Source organism: Rhamphochromis longiceps, linkage group LG10 (assembly GCF_057381845.1).
Source record: "Rhamphochromis longiceps isolate RC_006_pf linkage group LG10, R_longiceps_female_GT1.1, whole genome shotgun sequence".
In the NCBI taxonomy this organism is placed as follows: domain Eukaryota; kingdom Metazoa; phylum Chordata; class Actinopteri; order Cichliformes; family Cichlidae; genus Rhamphochromis; species Rhamphochromis longiceps.
The window spans coordinates 10,881,944-10,907,644 of record NC_140566.1 but is presented as its reverse complement, the minus strand read 5'-3'; the positions used below and the strand labels follow the sequence as shown (position 1 = coordinate 10,907,644).

At 39.4% G+C, this 25,701-nt stretch overlaps 1 protein-coding gene across 2 annotated transcripts in view; it reads right to left on the bottom strand.

The window, feature by feature from the left end:
* Positions 1–25,701, bottom strand: part of LOC146660334 (roundabout homolog 1-like) — a 91,376-nt gene that overhangs the window by 56,864 nt on the left and 8,811 nt on the right. For both annotated transcript variants that reach the window (XM_085420149.1, XM_085420150.1), the window contains exon 2: positions 12,860–13,186. In XM_085420149.1, the coding sequence (XP_085276275.1) occupies positions 12,860–13,186 (327 nt within the window). The remainder of the gene's footprint in view (positions 1–12,859; positions 13,187–25,701) is intronic.

The following is a 25,701-nucleotide window of genomic DNA, read 5'->3' as shown; positions in this document are numbered from 1 at the left end:
CTGTCAATTAAACAAGCACTCATCTTGAGAAGCCTCTCACACAAAGCAGAGAGTGGGTGAAAAAAGACGTGCATGACAGGTGGTTGTATATGTGTTCTTGTCTCTCGACATTTCAGTTCAAGACCTTTAGCGAGACATTTTTCATGGCATATATGACATAGATTGGTTTGATGAAGGCCCATAAGGGGGAGGGGGACGTATTGAAATGCCAACCCGGAGCAAAAACAGAAAAAGTGAATCTTGTTGTTCACAGGAGTCTCAGCAGGGATGTGGAGCTTTCCATTTTTTTTAAATCTTGGACAATCAAGTAATGGTACTGAGAATGCAAAAAGCGGACACGAAAAAAATGGTACATTTCAACATTTTCTATGTCAATGCACTATTTATCCACAGCACTAAATTAGATGAGGGAGATTTTGCCTCCCAGTACCTGATCAATCCAATTATCAGTCCAGCTATGAAACCTGGCTCAATTTGTTCACTCCAAATGAATTCAGTGGGCTTATAATTAACCAGCTCTGCTTGGAAGCCACTGGGATAAAATATAGGAATATGGAGCTTGGAAGAAAATTCTTATCAGCATGTGAATCTTTCATGAGAAGATGTAAAACCTGCCAGGAGGAGGTTTGCTTACAGTCAATATGAAATTCAGACACTCAGTTGTATCATGAGACCCATTCAGACTTGACATGCATAGTGAGATCTGAGAGAATACACATCTCACTGAAGTAGTAAAACTATCAAAAAGCACGAGCCAGCCGTCTATATCTTAACTCTCTAGGTTGACTTGATCTTGGTGGTATTATCTCCCTTGTCTCTCATATAAAGAATGAAGGTTAATAATATTTAACTATGATCTCATACTGAGAAACAAAGGAAGCATGTGCTCTTTTTTTGTTGTATTTTCTCAGTGGAAAATTCAAATAAATTTGTGTAGGTATTGTTAAAAGCAAACAACATTAGCACTCTACAGCTGAGACAATTTGCACATTAGGTTGTGAGAGCGTACCTGTCTGTCATTCATCTGCTGCTATACATAATGCTGCTCTAGAAGATAGTGGTGCCATCAAGCAGAGATTTGAAAAAAATGTTTTTCAACCTAGTCAGTGTGGACCAGATGTTGAAATTTCATGTTAGTACAAACAAAGCTTCTGTATTTAATACGATTTCTTTTTTCCTAAACGTAGTAAATTTTGCTATGAAATGCAATATTTAAAGTTTGATTAACAATGGTACTTTGCATATATATCAGTTTCCAGTGAAAATGCGTTCCTGTTACTGACCCACGTGTGACGGCCTCTGCCCGACCCGCAACCTTTTTCTCTGCATGTGTTCCAGCGCCCTGGTGGGCAGGGCACAGCTTGTCAGCACCAACTGGGAACACCTGGGCCCTGTTTTCCCAAACCATAAAGCTGCGGTTGGCACTTCATTCTGCCTCTCACTCTCAACCCACTGTGTCATGCATTTATTTAGTTTTTCTTAAGGTGGTTGTTGCACTTACATGACCCATAGCCACCTTAACAGTCATGTGGACTCATCTGGACCATTTTTTAAAACGAGATTTTTTTTCCTTTTGTACTTTTTTACATTTTTACATCTAGTTAACTCCCAGGCAAGATTGATGTAAGGGATATTTATGTCATTTTCCATTGTTTGACAGATTACAGCTATCATTTGTTCATTACTCTGACCACATCATTTCAAGAAAGCCCCACTACATTACTAGGGGGACTAGTGCTGGAGTCATACATTACATAGACCGTTCTAACAGGATTCATTAATGTTTTTTTCTCAGAAGCTGATCAATTAATATAAACTCTACATGCATAAAATGAGCTCTAAAAAGTCTCCTTATCATCCTTAACTTTGAAAACAAGTGACTATGATGGAATATCATCTGACAGATCAGCTGTAAATGTCGTTTTGCCTCAGTAGCAAACCATGAAGCAGAAATGGAGGCAAATGTTTATTAGTACAATGCAAATATTTAAATTGGATATCACACCCTGAAAACATGTTACCGCAAGAAAATAACAAAGCACTACAACAATACAAGAGACATTATAATAAACTCCACCAAAAAGTAATATTGGTGCATGACAGTATTGTTGTTATGGTTGACTGTGGTAAATTGTCAGTAGATTGCTGTTTTGAAAATGACTTGAATTCTGACATGTTTTGCATATCTCATTAAATAGTGGGGGGGCACATTGACTATAGGCACATTACCTGCTTTTAATGTGTGTGTGTGTGTGTGTGTGTGTGTGTGTGTGTGTGTGTGTGTGTGTGTGTGTGTGTGTGTGTACATGTCTAGACATCTTTGAGAGGACAGAGCATTGTCATGCTACTATACTATAGGGACAAAATGTGCATCCCAATGAGTTTGAAGGCATTTTTGACGCTTAAAATTTGGTTTTAGTGTCAGGGTTAATATTTAGTTATGGTTGGGTAAGGGTTAGGGTAAGCAGCTAGGGGAAGCATTATGTCAATGAGATGTCCTCACTACGATATGAAAATGAGTATGTGTGTGTGTGTGTGTGTGTGTGTGTGGTTGGGGGTGGAGGGGCATTAATATTTGTATAAATGAATACAAAGTCACAGTGCCAAAGGCCATATCACTCAGAATATCCTTTTAATTATTTCCAGTTTCTCCTCAGTGTGTCTTACTTTTCTCAGCTTTATCCTCTCCTTAAGCTTCCAGAGTTCCTTCTAATATATTGTCTGCATTTGTGCCTCTTTGTTATATTTCTGTGATAGCCTTGGGAATTCTGGGAGAACCAGTAAAGCAAATACTCTACAAAGAAAAGCACAGATTGAGAGAGGATGGCCAAACAGAGCAGGGATCTATTGGCAGATGGAAATTGCATTAAGAAATGTCTTTTCATATTCCGTATCATTTCAAGATAAAATACTGCCATACATTTGAGAGAATCAATGGGATAGAAAGCCTACTTGTAAGCATATACTGCAATTGTGTTTGCAGACACTTGTACCTGATTGCTAGGTTGTTGTAGATTGGAGAAGGCTTTCATTCAATTGTCTGTCTCGCACAACATGACACAGACCCTGAAATTGGCCTTGATGACAGAGAAGAATTTATTTTGTGGGTGAGGGTGGAAGAACCCAGCCAAGAAAACAAAGGCTGTGAGTTTTCGTTTCTACTACAGCCACACTAGCAACTAATTGGAAAAATGATTGAACTTGCATATTTGAAACAATATCATAAAATGTAAAAAAGGTCAAATGAAAAATTGTCTGTTATTATTCAATTATGTTTTAGGGATTGGAAACATTGACAATGACAACAATGTTTCGCTTTTTTTTTTTTCATGTGCTACAATATTAATGTTAAAAAAAAAACTAAGGAAGGCAGAGCATCAACATGAAAACACACAGGCACACCTTTGTTTTACCATCTCCCTCACACACTGTTAGGCGGGGCTGTGTGCAGGCAGGGATAGGACCCAAGGTGCAGACTCCGGAGACAGACGTGAACTCAAAAAAGGCTTTAATTCTGAACGCAACATGACATAACTTGAAAAACTCAAAATAAACTTACACCGGTGGACAGACAAAACACACAGCAAAATAAACGGTAGATCGCGACCCGGACACAGAGAAACACAGGGCTTAAATACACAGAGGGAGCAATCAGGGAATGGGTAACAGGAGGGAAACACAGCTGGGGCAAATCAGAACTGACGAGACCAAAGAAGCATAAACTGAACACACTGAGAAAAGACAGAGACCTTCAAAGTAAAACAGGAAACACATAACACAGACTGAAAAAAGACACAGACTCACATGCAGGCACTACAAAGGGAACAGAGACGTGGGAACAGGGCAGACACAAACAATGACTGAACACGGGGATATAGGAACTTAAGATACACATAGACGCGAACTAGACAAGGGGATGCAGGTGATAGGGGAGACAGAGCAACTAAAGACGACAGAGACATAAGCCATAAGACGGAACTCAAAGAAACCAAAAACTAGGAAGTATAAATAATATCAAAAACTCAAAAACCCTGGGTCAACGACCCAGGCATCCTAACACACACATGCATACAGTTTGTACAGTAGTAGGTATGGCAATTTTACAATGGAGGACACATTAACGGTCATCAAAGCTTCTCAGCAAACAGCAGCTCCTTCGCAAACATGTCGGCAAGTATTCCCTCAGGAGCGAGGTAACGATGCTCCAGAAGGAGGAGAAGCAGGAAGAAAATGGCAGAAAATAGGGGATGCAGAACTGACAGCCAGGCAGACACAAGAATGTGGTGCCTTGGAACTGTTCATCTCATTATTCCCCTTTCCAGGGAGAACCCACCACACTCCTACAACCCCCCTACATGCACCCACTCTCACTCTTTTTTCCCCCCATTTTTGCTGCATGTTATAAATTACCACATCTGCAGCCTATTAGAGAAGATACCCGAATCGTTGGTTGTGGTAGGTAAGCAGTAGGAACAACACTGCATACACAGTCAATTACACTGCTGCTGCACTAGAAACTGCTCACATCTCTGATTCCAAGTGTCTCTCAGTGCTTTTATGTAGTGTGAGTTCTGTGAAAATACTCAGCTGAGATATTCTCAGTTTCTCGTATTATTTCTCCATTAGTGTTGTCTGATTAAATGTGCTTGTTACTCCAAAAAGTGACAGCATTACACCTTATGTTACTTAAAAATGTTCCTTTGCTGAACAAAGTAGTTTTTTACACTACTTGTTGCATTACTTTTGTATTACCCAGCAACATGCACTCACTGCCAGATAATAACCTGTAAAATCTGTAAAATTTAAACTTTACAAATCAAGTATTACTGATTGTACATTAAAGAGGTAAGTATATTGTCTTTCCACATACTTGGTACGGGTTTATGTCTTAGCAGCAGTGGCTAGTTTGCACTTTAACATCACATTCTTATCCTTTTCAATAAAACTGAAATTCCAATCACATAAGTTCATTTTTCCCACTTGTGTAAATATGTTCCCCAGCACACTTTTGCCATTCCTCTACACAATCTCAAGTTGGGTGATCCCAGCACAAAGCCACAGGAGATGGGTGTGTTGATTTTTTTTTTTATATGTAACTATGTTAATATATTAGTACAATACTGCATTACATGACTATTACAGTGTTCAACAAAAATGTAATGGGATCATGGTAACACTCTAATTTGAATTACCTTGAAGTCAACACTGATCATCGGCCTCATTATAGCACATTTGTTTATAGTGTGCTTCAGTAATGATGTTTAAAATATAACATTTGTTCAGTATTTGTTTCAAACTATATGTAATTTACTTTATAGTAAGACCAGCCCAGTTTACTGTGGCGAAAGTGATATTTATTTTCATCACCTAAATAAATAACTGCAAATGTATTTAGCCAATTCTGATTTTATGAATTTACCAAACCTATATTCAGAATCTTGTATCTTGGCAACAGGGACCTAAGAAAATAATTACATAATTAATATAATATTCAGAAATGGTATAAACTAGCTTAATCATCTTAAATCACTGTTTGTGTCATGGTCCCTGTGCCCCGCTGTTCAATCCTCTATTGGGCAATATGTTTGTGGTTTGTTTGCTCTCTCGCCCTCTCTCTCTCACTCTCTCTCTCTCTCTTGCCACGGCGATGCTCACTGCGGGCTCCCGCTGCTGGCCCACATACCTGCTCATCACCACACCGGCCGCTGATCCCAGCTGATTACTGCACTACTTAGATGGCGAGTCTGCACTAGTCTTCGCTGGATCGTTGAGCTATCAGTGTCAGTTAGACTTGTGTTTCGGCTAACCTTCACCTTGAGAATTTCTTATTATTATCCTGCTAACCCGACGTTTTTTGTGTAGATCGTTTTTGGAACCCGATGCGGAGAGGAGTGATTGAAGGGGGAACTTTTTGTACAGAAAGTGTGGAACACCCTTCTCCCAACCCTGTTTCCCACGGACCCTGGCGACCCGGACCCGTTTCCCCTGCACGTTGTATATAGCCACTTGGTGTATGTGTTCACTGTAAATAAACGCACTGTCCTTCGCTTAAAGGAAAACCCTGGCCTGCGCCTGAGTCTCTTTCGGAACCCCTAACAGTTTGATTGTGCAAAAACTAATTAATGTTTCCTATTTCAGATGAGCAATGATGGCTATAATACCAGAGAAGCTACGTGCCTTTGAAGCAAAAGCTAAGCGTTTTACTCTAATGGCATCCCAATTTTACTTTGTTAAGCAAAACGCGAACGGCACTGAAAGGATCTGTTTTTCTAAACTGTATCGCTTCAAAGACGGTTAATAACAAACAATAAACGCTGAGATGAATTTTCCAGCAATTTGGCTGTCTGGTATTTATTCACAACATATAAGATTTGATTATGTTTGACAGGAATAAAATAAAAATGCCCGCCTCTAGTAGATCGCATTAGAATTTTGATGTGCTTAATGATAGTCCAAAAAGTTGGCATTTAATTCACAAACACTAACAAACAATCATCAAACCACAATTACGCAGCCTGCCATCTGGGAGAGTGTTCATTTTTCATTTTAATGGCCTGAAGGGACTGTCAGAGTTGTGCATAGAGTTATTTCTTTATTTATTTCAACACAACAACACCCAACTTTCAGCAGCTGATACGATGAGACACAAAGTGAAAAAAAGGCAAAACATTTGGCACCTGAGGGTTAGCATTAACCCCGAGCACACATAAGACTGGTGGGTGCTGGTGACTGTGGTGTGACAGATAGAGGATGGATAATGCTAATATCTTAGCAAGTGCACAGACATCACTCTTCTGTTGGTGACAGCGGGATTACTACGACACGCTGCAAGCACTTAATATTTTCACAAGCAAAATGGCACAGCAGACGCATCATAATTTATGTCCGTAAATGGTTTGTCAGAAGTTTTTACTTGATGATGGGGTTTTTGTTGTTAATTGATTCACTTATTAGATGCACTGCTACAGTTAAGCATGTTAATGCTGCTTCTTGTGCAAAGTTACAAATCAGCAAAGAGGTGAGCATAAAAGGCATATGACATCAGAGCAACCTGACACAACGAGCGCAGGGTTTTATTGGAAATAGATAAAATCAGGTTGTATTACTGCTCTAAGGATGCAACAAAATCCAACCACCAAGAAAGTTCTTTGTTTAGAGCGTGAAAGACGAGGGGAGGATTTATTGTCAGGGGAAATGGGACAAGCCAAACAGTATCTAACAGGCAACAATTAGAGCAGAATACATTAATTAAATGCAAAATGCTGCCTAGCATGATTTAATGGGCGGAGAAGAAATGAAGAGATGCAAGGCAAACGAGGGAGAGATGTGCTAATATATATTTTATGCCACTCATATATGGGCACACAGAAGCAAACTCTACACAAAAATCATTCAAAAATCATATCATGACTACAATACACAATATGCCACGTAAAACTGGGTTCCTACAGTGAACCTAAATGACATATGTGTGATCATATATAAAAGTAGATTCATCAGTTTTGTTTTTTCTTTCTGCTGGTTTAAACACACACACATGCATACACAGAGACACACACACATACACACAATATTCTTTTGTTTAGAGAAACTATATGGAAAGCAAGATGGTTGCAATTAATGTTGTCATTCAGTAATCACCCAGAGTGTAAAAATGTGAAGGTCAGTCTTTTCCTCTATCATGACGCTCCAACTGTTGTTTTCGGTTAGCATGCATACATATACAGCCCAATTCTCATAAAATATACACACAGACACAGACTAAGGGCTAGCTTTTGCGTCATGATTATATGGCCACACACCCAGGAGCCATATGGTCTTTGTCAGAGGCTCTTGAGTACTTTACTTCCCTTCTCCTTTCACCAAGCCTTTGCAAGCCAAACAAAGTCTTTCCCTACGTCCTGATAGTCTGGTACAAACTTGGCTCTTGGAAAAGCTCAGCTGAGGGGAATAGAGCAACTAAAACTGTTTAGACAATACTTGAAGAGCACTCGCCCCCAGTCTCCAGACTGTAAACACAAACCAGCTGTCCCTGGAGTGTGATACTTATTCACTGACTGATCTAACCATAGGCCAACAGGGAGGGAATAAGGGAGCGGAACACAGGATCAGGAACGAGAGGATAGCACAGCTTCCACAGACTGTCACAGGCAATTAGAAATAAATACTGATATGTGGCTCTGTGGCTGTGAATTGAAGACCATTTGCAACGTGTCGGTGGTTGTCTATAAAACAACATCGCTTCCCGTCCATATGGAGCGAAAATGACAGCGTTCCTGTGATATACCACTCTACTGCCACTTAAAGTCTCTTACTCCATTTATCCAGAGTGACTGGAGACAGGATGTTGTCAGCGGCAGTGACAGCCATCTGAACTAAAGAGACATCATTTAAGGGATAGGGGCAGTCAGAGGGGGACAAGCACTCTAAGAAGCCACCTCTCTGTCTTTGCTGCCTTGTGTATCTCCTGAACCTGCTCAGTTTTAGCACAAGATTTCAACCACAGAGAAAAGACATGGTCCCATCACAAGCTGCCAATCTGACAGGGTGACTGGGGTAAGCATATCTCATTGTCCATGTCAAAGAGAGTAATACAGTGGACATGTCTATTAATGTAACGCATTTGTGTAATTAGTACTTCATATGGCTTCCACTGACTTCCCAGCTACAACTCTCTAGAGTGTAGCCACAAGCCAACAGTGGCTCAGAAATATTTTCTGTGGCCCAGCAACCCTCCAATTCATCAGCAATTTATGTCACACTATAATAATTATCAGTGACTGAGACCAAAAGGATATTCTACTCAGTTTCAGCTTCTTTGGTATAACTGTCACAGTAGACTACACCTAGCTAATACCACCATTTGGGTCCCATTTATATTGAGCATTAAAGCAGATTTTCACATCCAGTATTACATTATAATATTATATTAGTGATACTATGCATACTTATTACATATTTACTACAGTTTTCCATAGTCTGTCTTTCTAACAAAAATAGAGTACATTACAATATTGAGTGTGTCCTATCAGTAGGTGTTAATTAATATATTAATATAAAAAATAACAAGATAAAATATTAACAATAATAGATCAAAAATAGTTTCTTGAGTTACAGCATACTGAAAAAAAGGGTTATGAAATGCTCCCTAATTTCAGCTCGTAAGCTTCCTGTAAACTGTCAAGTTATGACAAGTGGTATGCTTCAATATAGACTCATGAAGTCAAAATAACAGGGTTGCAACATCTGCTGGTGAGCAGGGGACACATGGTTCTGTAGAGCACATCTGTTAATAGTATGAATAATGTATTAGTTCATATACCAATAAATTGTATATACAAACAGAGAAATCTTGTGGGACGCTCTAATTGCATGACGAGTCTCGGTTCTGTATGGATGTCTTTCCCTGTGGCTCATTACTTCATCACTGCAGTGTTGCTGCTTAACCTTCAGCCCTGCAATGAGCCTCACTTTCCTCTAGCAAATGACAATGTCCAATTTCATTAAGAATAACATTTATTTTTCTCTCTTACTGAACCTAAAACTGTTATACTACCCAATAACCTTTGGAGTACACAAGCTGTGACTTTGCCTTCACCTCAATAAAGCTCTCCATGATTGAATCAAGTGGCTGAGGTCAACAGGACATATGTTCATTTCCCAGGGTCCACTAGGGTCCCTGCTGAGTGTCTTCAGTGACATTTATTGGATACGAACTAAGTTAGATTTTTTCCCCTTTTTTCTAATTTCATCTCTTTCACTTTTAGAGAGGATTCCTCTACACAGTGCGTGCACGAGAGTGTGTATGTTGTGCGTGCTTACAAAGTATTTCAACCCTGTGGTCATGCTTCAGGCACCAGCACATAGTACATCTGTCACTGTCTCTACAACTTCACCTCAATTTTCTGCAAACAAGTTCCACTTCTGTGCCTTGAAGGACAGATACTTCTTCCTCCGTGTCTTCTGTTCCAGTCTGTCTCTGTCACTCCTTTCCTGCTCCCATCACTTTACATCTGTCAGCCTCCAACAGCCTTTTGTCAGCCGTCTCAAAGCTTTTCATCATCTTCCCCCGATGTTAGTTAAATTGTAACAGCAGCAGAAATGGTTTTAATACAGTAAATTCACTTGGAATTGAGTTGAGGTTTTAGTAAGTTATTATTTCCCACTGTAGCGCTCACATTTTCTTTGTCGCTAAGAGATGAAAAAAGCTAAATCTCTCTGTGGGATTCTTGTCCGTGTACTCCAGCAATCTCCAATCACAGTACAAAAACATGTTCAAAAAACATATATTATATAAAGTGGCAGCATAACAATGACAGCCATCTTAATTGACTATGACCTCTTTAATGATTTTGGGGGACATTAGTAAAAAAGAATATTATATTATATGTTATAGCAAATAACTATTGTCATGTGTTCATAAAGAAAAACCTCATTTGACCTGAGTTAATTTTTGATGCAAAGTGCATGCCATCATGTGATTGCCATCAAGTCCTCCCAGGTGTGGGACATATATATGGCAACCTGTAAATGCTTAAATAAATATGCTGCAACCTCATTTGCATATTGTGTTGTATGCATGAATCCATGCTGTACTGATGCCTTTCACCACCTGCTTCATTCTTCCAGCTAATGTGTTTATTCTCAATAGGTTTTCTTTTATTATATCTTTTTTTTTTCTTTTTAACCAGCACAGTTTGTGTCTCACTACACAGACTGCAGATAGCAAACACAATGCACAGTGGTGTGAACGTTTACTGTATCTAACTATAATTTTGTGTGTGCACTTGCTCTGTTAGCAGGGTAAGGACATTTCTGCACATGCTAGTGAATGAACCCCATTGTCTTTTTTTTTTTTAATGAAAGACCTTGTTTATTTAAACTATACAATGTTAAACCACTTCCTGCACATATTACAGCATCCAGGCAGTAAAGGTGCCTGTCACCTGACCTACCACCCACAGAAAACATTTAGCCCCCTGATAAACAAAGAAAAATGATAAAGGATGCCCTCAGTGGCCAAGCAGATAAAAGCCTTTATCAAGCAAGACTGAGAAAACATTTTTCTTACAAACTACGACACGTGACCATCGTAGTTGCTGAGCACTTACACGGTGTTGCGGGCTTCAAATTCAAACATTTGATGTTGAAACTGTGCATATAGTATTTTAATTAAATACAGCATTGAAAAAAATTTCCAATCACTGTATTTCATTTTTAACTGCATCTCGCAGAGCACCGCAACTTTTTAGAAACAGCTGCATTTTAAAGAGAAACTGTAACACATCCACTGCCACCTTTTTGAAAGCATCTCCTTCAAACAAAGCAACCCTACACCATTACTATTACCCTAAAGAAGCTGAACAAATTACTTCACACACTTTTGACAGAGTAAGGTCAGTCCCCTTTTTAACACTCCCCAGCTCCTCACCTCTCTCTTCTAAACACCTTAACTCAGCAGCATTTGCCAGAGGGCATTTTGTTTTACCATGTAGCCCCAGGGTGACCCATGAATCCGTGTGACCTCTGAAGGATAAAGCCGGGAGACATAATTCATCCAGGCAGCTTCAACAAGTCCTCTCTGTGTTCCCCCTCGACCTTAAAACCTGGCAGTAAATTTAGTGAACTACAAGTAATAAACTCTCTCCCTGGAGGGCTGAGCTTCTCAAGGTAGGAGCGCTGATCTAGCACTACCATGATAGCATTTGACCAACTCTTTCATTATAATTCAAAAGGTGAACCAGATACTGGAGGGGTATTATTATTCGAAAACCTTGATGTCTGCCCATGAGATTGAGTCTGGGTAGCGCACTGCAAAGCTGACGCAGCTGAGCAGAACTGGGGATTGACAGTAAAAGATGGGGAGCTCTGAAGTGTGTGAGGGCACGGTCGTGGTTATTAACCCTTGTCACCAGCACTTTCTGGCCATTATTTACTCCTGTTTCATTCACACTAATCCTGGCATTTCTTACAAAAAATGCCTAAAAGACTGTCGGTGTATGTGCACACCCTGTTCTGACGCTCGCAAGTCCTGACCTTTTGCTCTTTGGCCTCTTCTACTTCAGATGGTCCATTCCAACAGTCACGATAACACATAAACACACACGTATGATTGGTTGCATGCAAGCAGATGGAGTCCTGCCTGTGACATAGTGCAGTAAAGGGACTGTTTAACTGGCAATTCCCCATGCTGGCTGTTTTCAGAGCCATGATTCAGCAAGTTGAGGTTGTCACCTGTTGGGAATACACAGCTGACACCTGTCTGAATTTCCTTTATGGTCTCTCAACAACAAGCTAGTTAGGAATGAAAGTTACAAAATAAAAAGAAGATTGGAACTGCATGATGCTTTTCATGTATAATCAGATGCATGAAAGTGGTTAAGTTGGAAGGTGCCAAAAAAAAAAACCCCAAAACTTAAATAAACACTCATTTTAGTACAAATAATTGAATAACTTTAGTCATGTAGATTATCGTAAGGTTATATGGAGGAAATAGTGAGCAAATGAGAAGAAGCTACTTGCTTTCTTTTAAAGTAGATATTAAATTTGCTGCTATCACCGTCTTTGGAAAATTTAATTAAAATGTTTATAAAAGCTTAGGTGATTAAAATCTGGCCGTGTGGGTAATGGACCTGGGTATTAGATGGAACTTTTGAATTCTTGATCAAACACTTACAGATATGAGACATACTTTGGTGTTGTTTGACTGCTTCCACTGATCCTGTTTGTAAGATGCAGTGTCTGATATATAAAACCCTCCTGGTGTTTTGCATCTTTTTTCTTTAATGGCATTGCCAAGACACCAACAACAAAAAAAACTCAACAAAAAAAAAACACACACATGTTAAAAGGAACTTACTGGCTACTTCCAGAGAAGCATTGTGACTGATCGCCTGGCCCAGATAGTTTCGGGCCACACACACGTAGCTGCCATCGTCTGGCTTGCTCCGTCGTCCATGGACGATACGCAGGAAGAAGAGGGACCCACTGGGAAGCAGCATACGGTGGGAACGGGGATTTTCCCGATCCGTCTCAACACGCTCCCCATCTTTGTACCATTCCACCGTAGGCGGCGGACGGCCCTCTGCCTTACAGTTGAGAGTGGCTGGCTCCCCTTTGGACACAATGAGGTCAGAAGGGTGTTCCACAATGCGGGGAGGGAAGTCTTCCTGGCGAAGACGAGACCCTAGAGATGAAGAATGGCACAAGATTTCAGGCATAGCATTTATTAGAAATTAAGCTACAGATACATGTTAGCCGAACACAAAAACACCCCAACAACGAGCCACAGTGAAATATAACAGATAATCCTTCCACTCAATAAAGAGTGGTGGTAATCAAAACAGCAGCAGTTCTAAAGGAATTAGACATGGCACATTATTATTGATGTGTAAGTGCCTTCATTAAGCAATAATCCAGTCTGACAGTGTAATTACCACACGAACACATCCCCTCTCATACTACACATCCCTCCCCATAATATGTTTTGTTCTTGTTTAGTAGTTTGGAACCCCACGAGGCAGTGTAAATTAAAAAGAAAAGAAAAAGATGATGACACGCAAAATCCTCAGGAAGTAATATCTTTGAAAGCATGTCTAGCCTTCAAATGTGTATTTATAAGACGTAAGTATTCACAGCTTTTAAGAAAATCTTTTAAGCTGAACTATAATAGGATTACGGCATTATCTGTGGTTCCACTGAACACTGGGATGTAGATTTTTGCGTTTATTGTGCTAGTTTAAATATTTAGCCTATTTAACTGTAGTAAGACTGCACTTCAGTTAAAACTGAAACGAGTGGCAGAAAGATCTCCAATAAGTATACTTTATAAATGACCCAGGGAATTTATAGTTTCCAAAATATTTTCGTGTTACTTCTATGGAGCTTCTGTGGTATTTTTTGCAGCTGCCTGTTCTGAATGCCTGTCCTCAGGATAAACCATCACTTTCTCCCCAACCTATTCAGTTGCATATATATTTTTACACACATTTATTTATGATACGTGTTTACAGCTGAAGCCAATTTCGCCATCACCTCAGAAATTGTTAAACAAACCAAGATGAAATGAGAAATCTGCAGCCACACCTACACAAAACGCCCACAAAACCACCTCTAATCCATGAAATACTGTGGAGATGTCAGTCATACTGGTCTTTAAAAGAAACCATGCAAGAATGAATCCCAGTGAAGCAGAGGACAAAGAAAAACCTCCCTAATGAGAGAGCCAGGTACACAACTCCAATGCCTCTGTACATCTTACATTCTATTCATCTCTTTCCAACCCCCATCACACTGAAGCACACACACTAGCACACTACCAACAGCTCTGCAAACAGACCATTACTCATTTTCTGTCCTCCGTCCCTCCTGTATTTTCTGAATCTTGGGTGGATTCTGCAAGACTGCCACAGGTGTTATTGTTTTCCAGAATTAGTTTAGATTACCTGTAACCCTAACACAAAATGCACAACTAGGTGTGTGCAAAGGCGGTAGCATCACGCAATAGAAGAGGGAGGACATAAATGGCCATTTTGCAACTGCTGTTTACCCGTTCTATGACTGTGGAAACACTTCTGTTCTTTCCTGCTGTTTCTAACAGTACTTTATACAGCCTTCAGTCGGTCTTGCATTAATGTACCAATGGCCCTGTAAAGCTGATAATCACACTGTGCCAGAGAGTGATGAGCTCCTACACTCCCGCTGCAAGCAATAAATCCCACACAGACAAGTGTTTACTCAGATAGATAACACCTTGTGAAATGGGTGAGAATGTGATCTACTGGGTAGTGTGGTGCAGTTCTGGTGTTTGTATAAAACTGAATTTTCTCAGGAAGAAAAGAAAATAGTACATAGAATAAACCCCCTACCACACAGTACACAAACTGATAAGAACAAAAAAGTGAGGATTGTGCAGGCTTATCATTAAAACTGAAAGATATGCTGGAATTTGTATGTTTTGCATCCACAATACTCCATAATTCATGGACAGTAGCCGATTGACTAAATGGATGAAGACAGCTGAGATAAGTCCTCCCACTCCATGAATTTTACATTTTTTTATTACCTTTCACCAAATTATTTCCTCTGTCTACTGGTCATTTTTTTCTGTCAAATGATTGATCTAACTAATACGTGTTAATGAACGCAAAATTTAGCAAAAGTTGATTTCTACATAAAACAGATAATTACACATGTAAAGGAAAAAATTATCCTCAGAATCAAGCAGGAGCTCCACAGCAGTTTCTTATTTAACAAGGACACCTTGGCATGGCGGAAAAGTAGCCTGAAGGCATGTAGCAATGATACAAATCTGTTTAAACAGATGCCTGAAAATGAATGCGCTGAATTTTTAAGCATGGAGCACGATTTTGGCCATCTGAGTGGGCTTTTACTGCAAGCTGGCAATCATATGGAGAGATACAGAGGGAGACATTGCTCAAAATGCAGTCTTAAAACTATTGCTTCTGTGTCTGAAAATGATGTATCGCTTTCAGTATCTTTTAAAAAAGCTCCTGTTGTCCTAAACAGATCAGTGCACGCAACACAGAGCTAAAGTCCAGTTATCTCTTGGAAAAGGTATAACAGACAGCCAATAGCTAAGTCACGCTAGAATGACAATAGTACAGCAACACTCTTTGCAACTAGGAAATATTGGTGGTTTTTCAGTGATTGCACTCAGTGACAAATTATAAGTAGCTGCAGTGGTCAAGCCTCCAGGCAATCACTTTCAATTGCAAGGTGACTGCACAGGTCGTCTGGTGGGAGGCAACTCATCTCCAGAAAGTTGTTTTTGGACTCAGGCTAACTGCGATCAGATTGTCAAAGGTTTACAAATAACAGCCGTCTAATTTTTAAATGCATACAGATGCAGACAAGATGTTGCAATCAACTTGAGTCAGTCTGAACTTATGAGTAAAACTTGTCTGTGACATGTCTCTTTGCAGTATGGGGCTCAACCTGTTGTCAACTGGTTGTATTCTGGTTACCTACTGTCATTTTGCAGTTAAATCGCCATCCTGCAGCACCAAAGGCACTTTGAAGATGGCACTAATTGCAAGTGGCCTAGTCTAACAACTATTTCAGAGACAAGGAGATTGCAGGTTCACTGCATACAATTGCAGTAACTCACTAATGTGCTGTGATCTTCGACTACTGTTTTCCCTAGTACGACTGTAGCACAAACTGGAAGCCTTGAAACACTGACTGTAGACTGACTGAGTCTAAATGATCAGAGGGCTTTCACAAGGTTCACAGTACAGTCACATGCAATCAATAGTGATCAAATTAGAATCAACTGGAAAATTTTCCCCACCAAGGGACCATTTGGAACCACTGTACAAGTTACAAAACCCATTTAACTATCCTTTTTTTTCTTTTGCAGCTGGGATTTCTGCCTACAAAATGATGGTTACAATGTTGAAGCAATGCGAGTTAGTCTCCAACACTTGTGGTGTTTTGAGCAGTTGCTTGGTAATGATATATATGATACTACGTTTATATGTTGGCCATGACAATGTTAATATTGCATTGTTTATCGGTGGTAAAACATTTGTTGTTAATGTGAATTTCTGTTTCATGTAACCTTTGTGTGTGTGTGAAGATGGCCATTTTCACTTGTACTATCCCAAATAAACTGCATTTAATTGCCAGCTTGACCCCATTCAATCACAAACCCTCCATCTTATATATGAAGGAATATTAGGGCAACATTAAGAAAACAAAAACCTTTTTGAGAATAAAGTCAGAATTTCCAGATTAAAGTCGAAATTTCGCAGTAATATTGCTTTGTTTTTTTTAACGTGGTCCTAATAATCTGTCATATTTACACCTTTCCCACTAGTAAAATGTAAATGCTACGCCTTAACATTGAGAATGGTAAGCTGTAGCACTTACACCTTACCATTCTGAGCATCTTAGATGAGCATGTACATGTTAACATCTTAAGGTTTATTTATGCATTTTTACATACTGCGCCAAATCGCAAGAGTCCCCTCAAGGGGCTTTATATTGTAAGGTAAAGGACCAACAATAATACAATATAATAATTTAAAGCAGTGGTTGATGGAAGTAAGAAATGGATCTGATGTACTTGATTAAATGTAGGTGAATCAGTAAGCTTCTGAGGATTCATCCTCTGGACACCATTAACATTTGCACTTAAGATGTGCACTGAAATTGCTAGAGCTCCGGTGGGGGGGGGGGGGGGAGTAAATTGGGTAAGTAACTCTCCAGTAGCACAGCCTGTGAAGGTAGCAGCACAGAGCAGCATCTCTAATGCATCATTCTGATCCCACAATTGAAGCTGGAAACAATGCTGCTTGAATGAAGAAGATGCTTAAAAAGCTCTGAATCATAGAGAAAAAAGATGTTTAGCAATCTTAACCACTACAAAGAAAAGCAAAACACATTCTGCAGCTTTTCAAACCAAATATTTAAAAACAGAAAAGGCAATCCCACCAATACTGCTGTGGGCAAAAACTGTAAATATTTAATCTGAGTGCAATTTTACACACTGTCTAGACATTTAAACCAGTATCAGAACAATACAAACAAGGCAGCCAGTGTGGCCTTCGGTCCCTGCTCACAACACACATGCTGTTTTCCTTGTTCTTAATTGTGTTGGGCTGATGCCTAGCGGTCAACAGAAGTCCCTGAGCTCCTTGGCATTACTGAAAGGCAATATCAGCCTGCCACAAGTGGCCCCCAAAAAGACCAGGCTTTATCTGCAAAGGGCCAGCAGCCAGCAGACAATCAGTATGCAAAAACATGCACAAAGGTGCACAATGGAGTGCACACGCACACAACAAAGGTCATTTGTAGCACCTATGAACCTAAAAATCTCTTTTTCCCTTCTTTTTTTTAGTTAGTCGTTCCTGAGGCAGTGCTGTTGTCTTGTACGGATGTCTGTGTAGTTTTGTTTCAGACAGTGAAGAAAAGAGGTGAATAGTGCATCTCTCTGGAGAATTAAATGCAGTAGAAAGTCAAACTATATTTGGATAACAAGGCTGGTATTTTGTATGCCATTCAAATTCTGAATATGTAAGGGAGAAAAGAATGCAAGGGGGGGATATATAATAGGAGGAAAAAAGATGTAATAATAGGGGAAGAGGGGCCTTTAAAATAACAAATCATAAGCACTGAGATTGTAATAACACAATGGGAATGTAATTTAGCACAATGTTGGTGGTCTTAGGTAGCCCACCCCAGTGTCATCTACTGTAGAATAATGTATGGATTTATGGCGCATGAAAGGGGTGTATGACAGTTTGGAAACAAGTCAAAGAAACATATCAAATAGCAGAACCAAATGAGCACACATGCTAACACACATTTCTGGACCCTCACTTGTAGTCTTGGGTTACAGTTTTCACCTCTGGTTCACATTCAGTCTCAAAATCTTGTTCTTCAGTCTTAAGATGTGCTTCTTAGACAATGTGCATAATTGTCTCTTTGTGGTTTGTCCAAACAAGCAAGTACTAGAAAAGCACCAAGTGTAGGATGCTGGAGACTTAGCAGCTTCCTCCTACCTTGTTGCTGGCAGCTGTATGACACGATCATACAGCTGCCAGCAGCAGAAAGAGTAACGCTGACGCCAAGACTACCAGAGTCTCTTGTGGTGGTAAATCTCTACCTCCAGTACAATGGAATTACCTGTGCTTGAATGACAATGCCATTTTGGAAAAGCAGGACTCAGAGACAGCTAATAAGGCAGGCAGATTTTTTTTGTGAGGCTTAAGAGTGTGCAATAAGTGGAACAGCTACATCTTGTTAAGGCAGTCCCTTTGTTTCAGTGTGGAAAAAGTCATTTAGCTTTCTTTTTTCGTGAGCCTTGGGCTAGATCGTGGATCAAAGTCCACACATTTAATGGAGAGGCAGAGATTTCCAGAAGCTTCTAAATTCGGTACTTGTGCATCAAATGACAGCGCATGTTTGAACAGACAGCTTCTCAGGGCAGAGTTTAAGGAAAGGGATTGAAACAAGACAGATTTAAAGGCTAAAAGAGCATCTGAGAGACCGCCATGACAAGTCACGCTGATAACCAAATGACCACCATAGTATCAACGAGCACTGCTGGAGCACAATAAAACTAACTGAACTTGATAAAATGCCTGAAGGTGTTTTGAGTTTTAGGTAGCAGCCAAAGGAGAAAAGGTGATATTTTTAAATTGAGGAGCCAGCAAGTGCCACATGAAAGTTGTTACTTCCACCTTTGGCCAGACATCTACATACACCTCAGTTTAAAAAAAAATAGTGGCTTCAGTATGAAATGATAATAATAATGGATACTTTATTGATCCCCATGGGGAAATTACTTGTTTTTCTCTGCATTTGACCCATTCACTCAGTGAAGCAGTGGGCAGCCCACTAAGCAGGCGCCCGGGGAGCAGTGTGTAGGGACGGTACCTTGCTCAGGGGTACCTCAGGGTAGCCGTTAAGTGGATTCGAACCGCCGACCTTCCGATCATGGGGCGACCACTTTACCTACTGAGCTATCCCTGCCCCTCACAAATGACTTCTGCCTGGATAAGAAATGAGTGCTTCACAGACTTAACTAAGAGCACCAAGGTATTAGTGTGACAAGATGATAGTATGCAAGTGTTTGCTCTGCATCGCTGCATCACCTTGGGTATTTTAACCACATCTTATTATACTAAAATGTCAGCATAACACCTAACAAATCCACTTCTCTAAGGCCATGATCCCACTAATGTGGATTCAGCTTTATATCAAAAGGGACTGCAAGAGAGACCAGAGGCTTGTTTCACATAACTGTATAGTACTAAAGGTTACATGGACACAAAAGGTAAAATCCTGCACGGTGTAATAGTGATTTTAAAAGCAGCCCACACGGTCACTTACTATTAATTTTCTCCAATCTTGAATCATAATTATCACAAAAGGGGAGCTCGTAAATGTCGCATCTGCCCCCGTTACTTTAACAATTGATCAGTGTGAATGTCAAATGAGGAATATTCATATTATTTAACTTGTCATTTATAAAACTTGAAAGAAAGGGAAATATGATTAAACTACCAATCAAAGATGAGGCCTTGTGCTAAGGCTTTTAGGAAGGTTGATGTGCTATTGTTTAATGGCTCCGAGTTCTCACAAGAATACTGGCTTTAATAAGGCCACAGAAGTACATCATAGAGTGAAAAGTCTCATAAACAGATTAGGTTTTATTTTTCTACAATAACGACATGTTTTTCGGGGAAATATACAAGTGTGTTTTCTTGACGAACGTCAGAAGAGAAGATTCACCTCTTATGTCTGTTCATTAAAAAGCTACAGCCTGGAGGTAAAGTGATCTGAGCTTCTACTATAGCATATAACCCCTGAGGTAAGCTAACCATGTCGTGCTAGTGGCTTCATATTAAAGATATGAGAGTTGCAACCATATTCTCAGCTCACTCTTGGTAGGAAATGCACTTCCCAAACTGTCAAGCAATCAGGCTACGCATCTGTGGTAGAGACATATAACAAAGATTCACACATACTCATTTGTTAAGTAAAACAGAAAGACGCAATGAATGCCAGACATTCCTTCTCAGGCTGTATAAACTACAATTAAGTGGAGCAGTTCAACACTGTCATTCACACAAGAATGCAGGAAAAGGAATGTGAGTGTGTTTTTGTGCCTGTGTGCGGCCAGGACAAGGTGTCTACAACCGCACTTTGTCTCATATTTTGCTGAAACATTTGATTTTGAATTGCATTTGTACATATGGTTATAATTACTGGGAAGTTATGATCAACTTTGGTTGCAATGCTGTAAATTAGGGTTTCTTTCTTCGCTTCCTGCAACACAATGCGCAGTGAGGCAGTCTCCAGGGAGGACAGTCAAGGTCATGGACAAGATAACACCTCCCAACTGCAGCACCCAGATGTTCGGGGCAAGATATGAGCAGAGTGGAAATAGGCTTACCACAGGCCTAAAATTAGATTTAATGAAAATCTGGACTAAAGGCGTTTTCATTTTTCATTTATTTTTAAAATTATTCTGAGATTAATATTTAATGATTACATTCACAATTAAATGAATACCAAATTCCAACCAACCACCATTCCTTGCCTGTCCAATTAATCATTTGCATTCAATGAGATTATGAAAGTGCTTTGCCAAAGTCAACCATAGGGGAACCTCCATGAAAAATATTTATAAGAACATTGTTAATGAAAAACTTCAAGCACTTTCCCCAAGCTTCACATGTGTGGTTTAAATAAGCTGACAAAGGTAAAGAGCTTAAGGCTAAAGATATCTAGAGCTCAACCAGCAGCCTCAGTATGAATGATTGTATAAGCAGTGAAAAAACAAAAGCAGGTACAAGAAAATTCTTGAGACAAGTCACAAAAGAGAAAAGGGTGATGTAAGCAACTGACATTTCTTTTGTTAAACATATAAATCTGTAAACAATCTGTTGCACCTCCTTTTGTTTGGTAAGATAAAATATGTCAGATAAAGGTGGGAGTACGGCAACTCATTTTGAGTTATTTATTCACACTGACATCATGTCGCTATCGCCAGGCGCCGTTTCTGCAGGTCGTGCACCTCTCGATTTTTGTAACCCGGCCTTGTTGTGCTGCCGCCACCACAGCTGGGTTGAAGACACAAGTGTACAATCATCTTGCTTTTTACTGCCGTTTTAATGACACATCAGTACAGAAGCTCCCCGATTCACCGGTTACACAGAGGGAGATGTTGCAACAGTTTGAAAAGAAAACTCTGCAATCCCTTTGCTTTTGACTTTTCCTCCTATATCAGCACTAATGTTGGGTTTAATCTGAGTTGCAACACCTATCATTCAGGAAAATACTGCAGCAACTACCTGCACCATAACGTTGGGCATAAATGGATGTATGATGATGTTAATGGCGGGGCACAAAGCGAGCAATGCGGCAGGTATGCTGGTGCCTATAAGGGAAAAAATCTATCCAAACCTACCTGGCTCTGTGTGAAAAAGTAATTGAAGACACAATTAAACCTAATCACTAGTTGTGCCACACTTGGCAACAAGAACTGTAATCAAGTTTTTGCAATAACTGGCATTGAGTCTTTCAAATCATTGCAGAGAATTTTGGCCCACTTTTCTTTGCAGAATCCAGCCACATTGGAGGGTTTGAACATAAATGGCATGTTTAAGGTCACAAGAAAGCACCTCAATTGGATTTAAGTCCAGACAATGACTTTTAACCCTTTCCAGACTGATCCTTGTCAATGACTTTTTTTCTCAGCTGTTTCTTTAGATCGTGGCACGAAATGTTGCTTTTTGAGATCTTTCAGCCTACTTCACTTTGTCAGACAGGTTGTATTTAAGTGATTCAGCAGGTCTGGAAGTAATCAGGCCTGTGTGTGGCTAGTAACACTGAGCCTTTAAAAAAAATCTAGTGAATTACAATTGATTTTAGGTTTTTTGGAAAAAAAAAAAAAAAAAGCTAAGAAATCAGAAAGGGGGCAAATATTTTCTCACTGCACTGCATACAAAATGTGTTCTGTTTTTCTTTGAGCCAGAAATGACCAGGTTTGGACAAGAAGGTGGAGTACTAATTAATGAGCAGACACTAGCTAGCTTGATTCTTTCAGGCACATCCCTTCAGCTATTATGAACAGCTACTATAAAGGGGAATATTAGATCACAGACAGGCTGTACCAGCTGTAAATGTGTCTGTTTCTGCTGTAAATGTGATCTTTAAATAAAATCTGTTAGCAGCGGCTTGCAATCTGACATGGACATTTGAGAAGCTGCAGTTTTTGACACGTGTGTGTTTATAGGCTTAATTTTTGAGCCCTGGAGGTTGCTGTTTGGTTAAACCATACCCATCTTCTAAATTTTAAAGCTTCTGTGCTGTTTCTGGACTGCATCTTGAAGATTCTACCAAACTTAAAGCATCTATTCATAGACTGACAGACATCCTCTTCAAACAGCTGCAAAAGTGCTTTAAGCCTTTGTTGTACTAGTTTCTACTATAGTAGAGTGGGCAGTACCACATTTTGTCACACTTATACACATACAGACTCGCATAGTGAAAACAAAACCCAGACAGGCTCTTATGGCTGGTAAATAAAAGAGAGAGGAAAAAAAACACTTTGGGTTGCCATCTGTTAAATGCTCACTGGGAAGGTAACACACAATAAAGTCCCCTGGGCATACTCGAACCAGAACATTGCTGGTACATGATAATCATCTGAGCCAAGTAGGTCACCAGGACACATTAACTGCAGGATAAATCCATCAACCTGTCTATAACTCACATAAGGGGGCAAACATATTGCACGTGTCTTATGTCCCTGCAGAGAGAAAGAATCAGATAACTTTTTTCCCCTTTTGTATTAGTCCATTCATTCATTGCCGTTCAGCTTATTCTAATGCTGTTTAAAAGTAAAGTCTGCTGTGTGAAATATTGTCAATAGATTCTACATGTTTGGCTTTTTATGTGCTGACCATATTGTTTATTCCTACACCATATGCTAAGGTGAGATGATTTCAGTCGTTTATCTCCGGTACACTACTGCCTGGAAAGGCCAGTAGCCCATCTGAGAGGCTTATTCTCACTCCATTAAATGTTCACTGGAAAGTAAAGTGGCTGTACAGGCCATTGATTATCACTCAAGCAGAGCCCGAGAGCAAAACCTCCCATGAATAGAGAGACAGTGAATTGGCAAAAAGGTCATTTGTTATGATTACAGGAAAAACACACACACACACACACACACACACACACACACATTTGTATATCTGTAATGAATTATTACACATTTAGATTTTTTAATGAAATGCATTATTTAAAGTTTTTAAGTGTGTCTTATCATTTCACTAGCTGAAGCTACAGTGTAGTCTACAGTCTTAGTATAATCAGTTAAACTGAGTACACCAGACCACCTGTAGTCTATGTTTTTTCCTTCCCTGTGCCCTTAGAGACTTGAAACTTAAAAAATAAATGTTTTATTTAAATAAAACATTTTTTTCCTAAACTAAATAAATCAATACTTTAATGTCCCATTAGGCTCATGCTGCGCTATTGCATGTCACATGTGCATGACCTACATTTATTTTTGGTCCTAATTGTGCCCCTGGTAGTGACAGCCCAGATGTGAACTAACTGTCACACTGTGAGGGGAGCCAGACTTTGCCCAAAGCACTAAATTCAACTACAAAACTGAAGCACTATAATAGAAGTCTTTCTCATTGGCAAAATCCCATTTCATGCACAAACACATACTGTACACACGCTATTTATGCCATGTCATAATATTAATGGACACACGTACAATTAAACCCCCAAATAAGCTGGCAATTTCCTCCAAACCCTTCTTTCTTAAAGTCTCAAATTCTGTCTCTATAATGAAGACGCAGAACACGATGCCACAGTCATGGATTGTACAGATAGTTACAGCAAACATAAGATCTTATTAAGACAGTTATTATAGTTTTATAGCTCAATCAATTTCACCTGCTGTGCAATAAGCCCCAAATGTAGACATATACCTGATATACAGTATACATTTCATTGCCATAATAATAAGAGAAATAACAATAGTAATAAAAATAATGTCTTGGATTTTTTTTCAGGTGTTTTGGGGTATTTCTGTACATTTTAAATAGTAACATTTGGTGTGAAGCTAAAAAATCCATAAAAAATAGCCATAAAAAATAATACAGAAATTTCCTTCATGCTATATTGTTCTGTATTTTTTGGATTTCTCTTTTTTAGTGCTGCTGTTAGCATTGCAGATAGATTACACTGACACATATTCTACATTTTAGACAATATTCATGTTTTTATTCTTGCCAAGAATTATATTAAGATCAATTCTGTTCTCACCTGTGTCTGCAACAGGCAGATTATTAGTATAACTTAAATACTGAAAGGGGAATCTTTGACTAAAGACAAGGAAATCCATCCACAAGCATCTCTGACGTTTACCAATTAACACATTAAGATTGTTAATAGTCTTCTTAATCTTAATCACTGGAAAGAAACTAAATGAGCACATTTCTTAAAATGGGCTCATTTCCTGCACATTAAGACATTAAAAATGGGTTGCGCTCTCAGTTTGCAAAGCACATTGCACTTTCTTATGATACTAACAGCCTGTTATCTTAGCTGGCTGACACCTGTTGGACTTATTCGTGCTACTTGTGGAACAAAGAAAAGGGAAATAAATATCTTCTGATTGCTTAACTCATCAGACCTTCAGGGAATCTGGTTTTTCAGACGTCCTTCGGTTCCTTGTAATGAGGAAACTCTCTGAAAGCTGGTTTTAACAAGTACTGAAGAAATAAAGCGTGGCATGTTACTTTTTACCCACAAATCAGCAGGTTCACCTGGAAATGCTTATGCAGCAGTGTATATGACATTTAAATGTAATTTTGTCTTTTCTCAAAACAGTTTCAAATCTTAGGTCTGAACATTTTAAAAACACCAACTGGTGTTTCACACATTGGCAGCGTTCATGCCAAGGAACCACATGTAAGTCTTATCAAAACACAGCTGCCGCTTCTGCTGCTGCTGGTGGTGCTATATTACCACCATAAAAACACATTCCTCATTTGAAATATTAGGCCTTAGTGGACTTGCGATGCGAAATGCAGTTTTAATCCAATTGAATCTGGGTTTGTTTTTTTTATCTTTCTTTAAAAAAATTTAGTATTTCCCACCATTTGTAAAACTGCTTAAAATAAATCATATAATAACAAATGG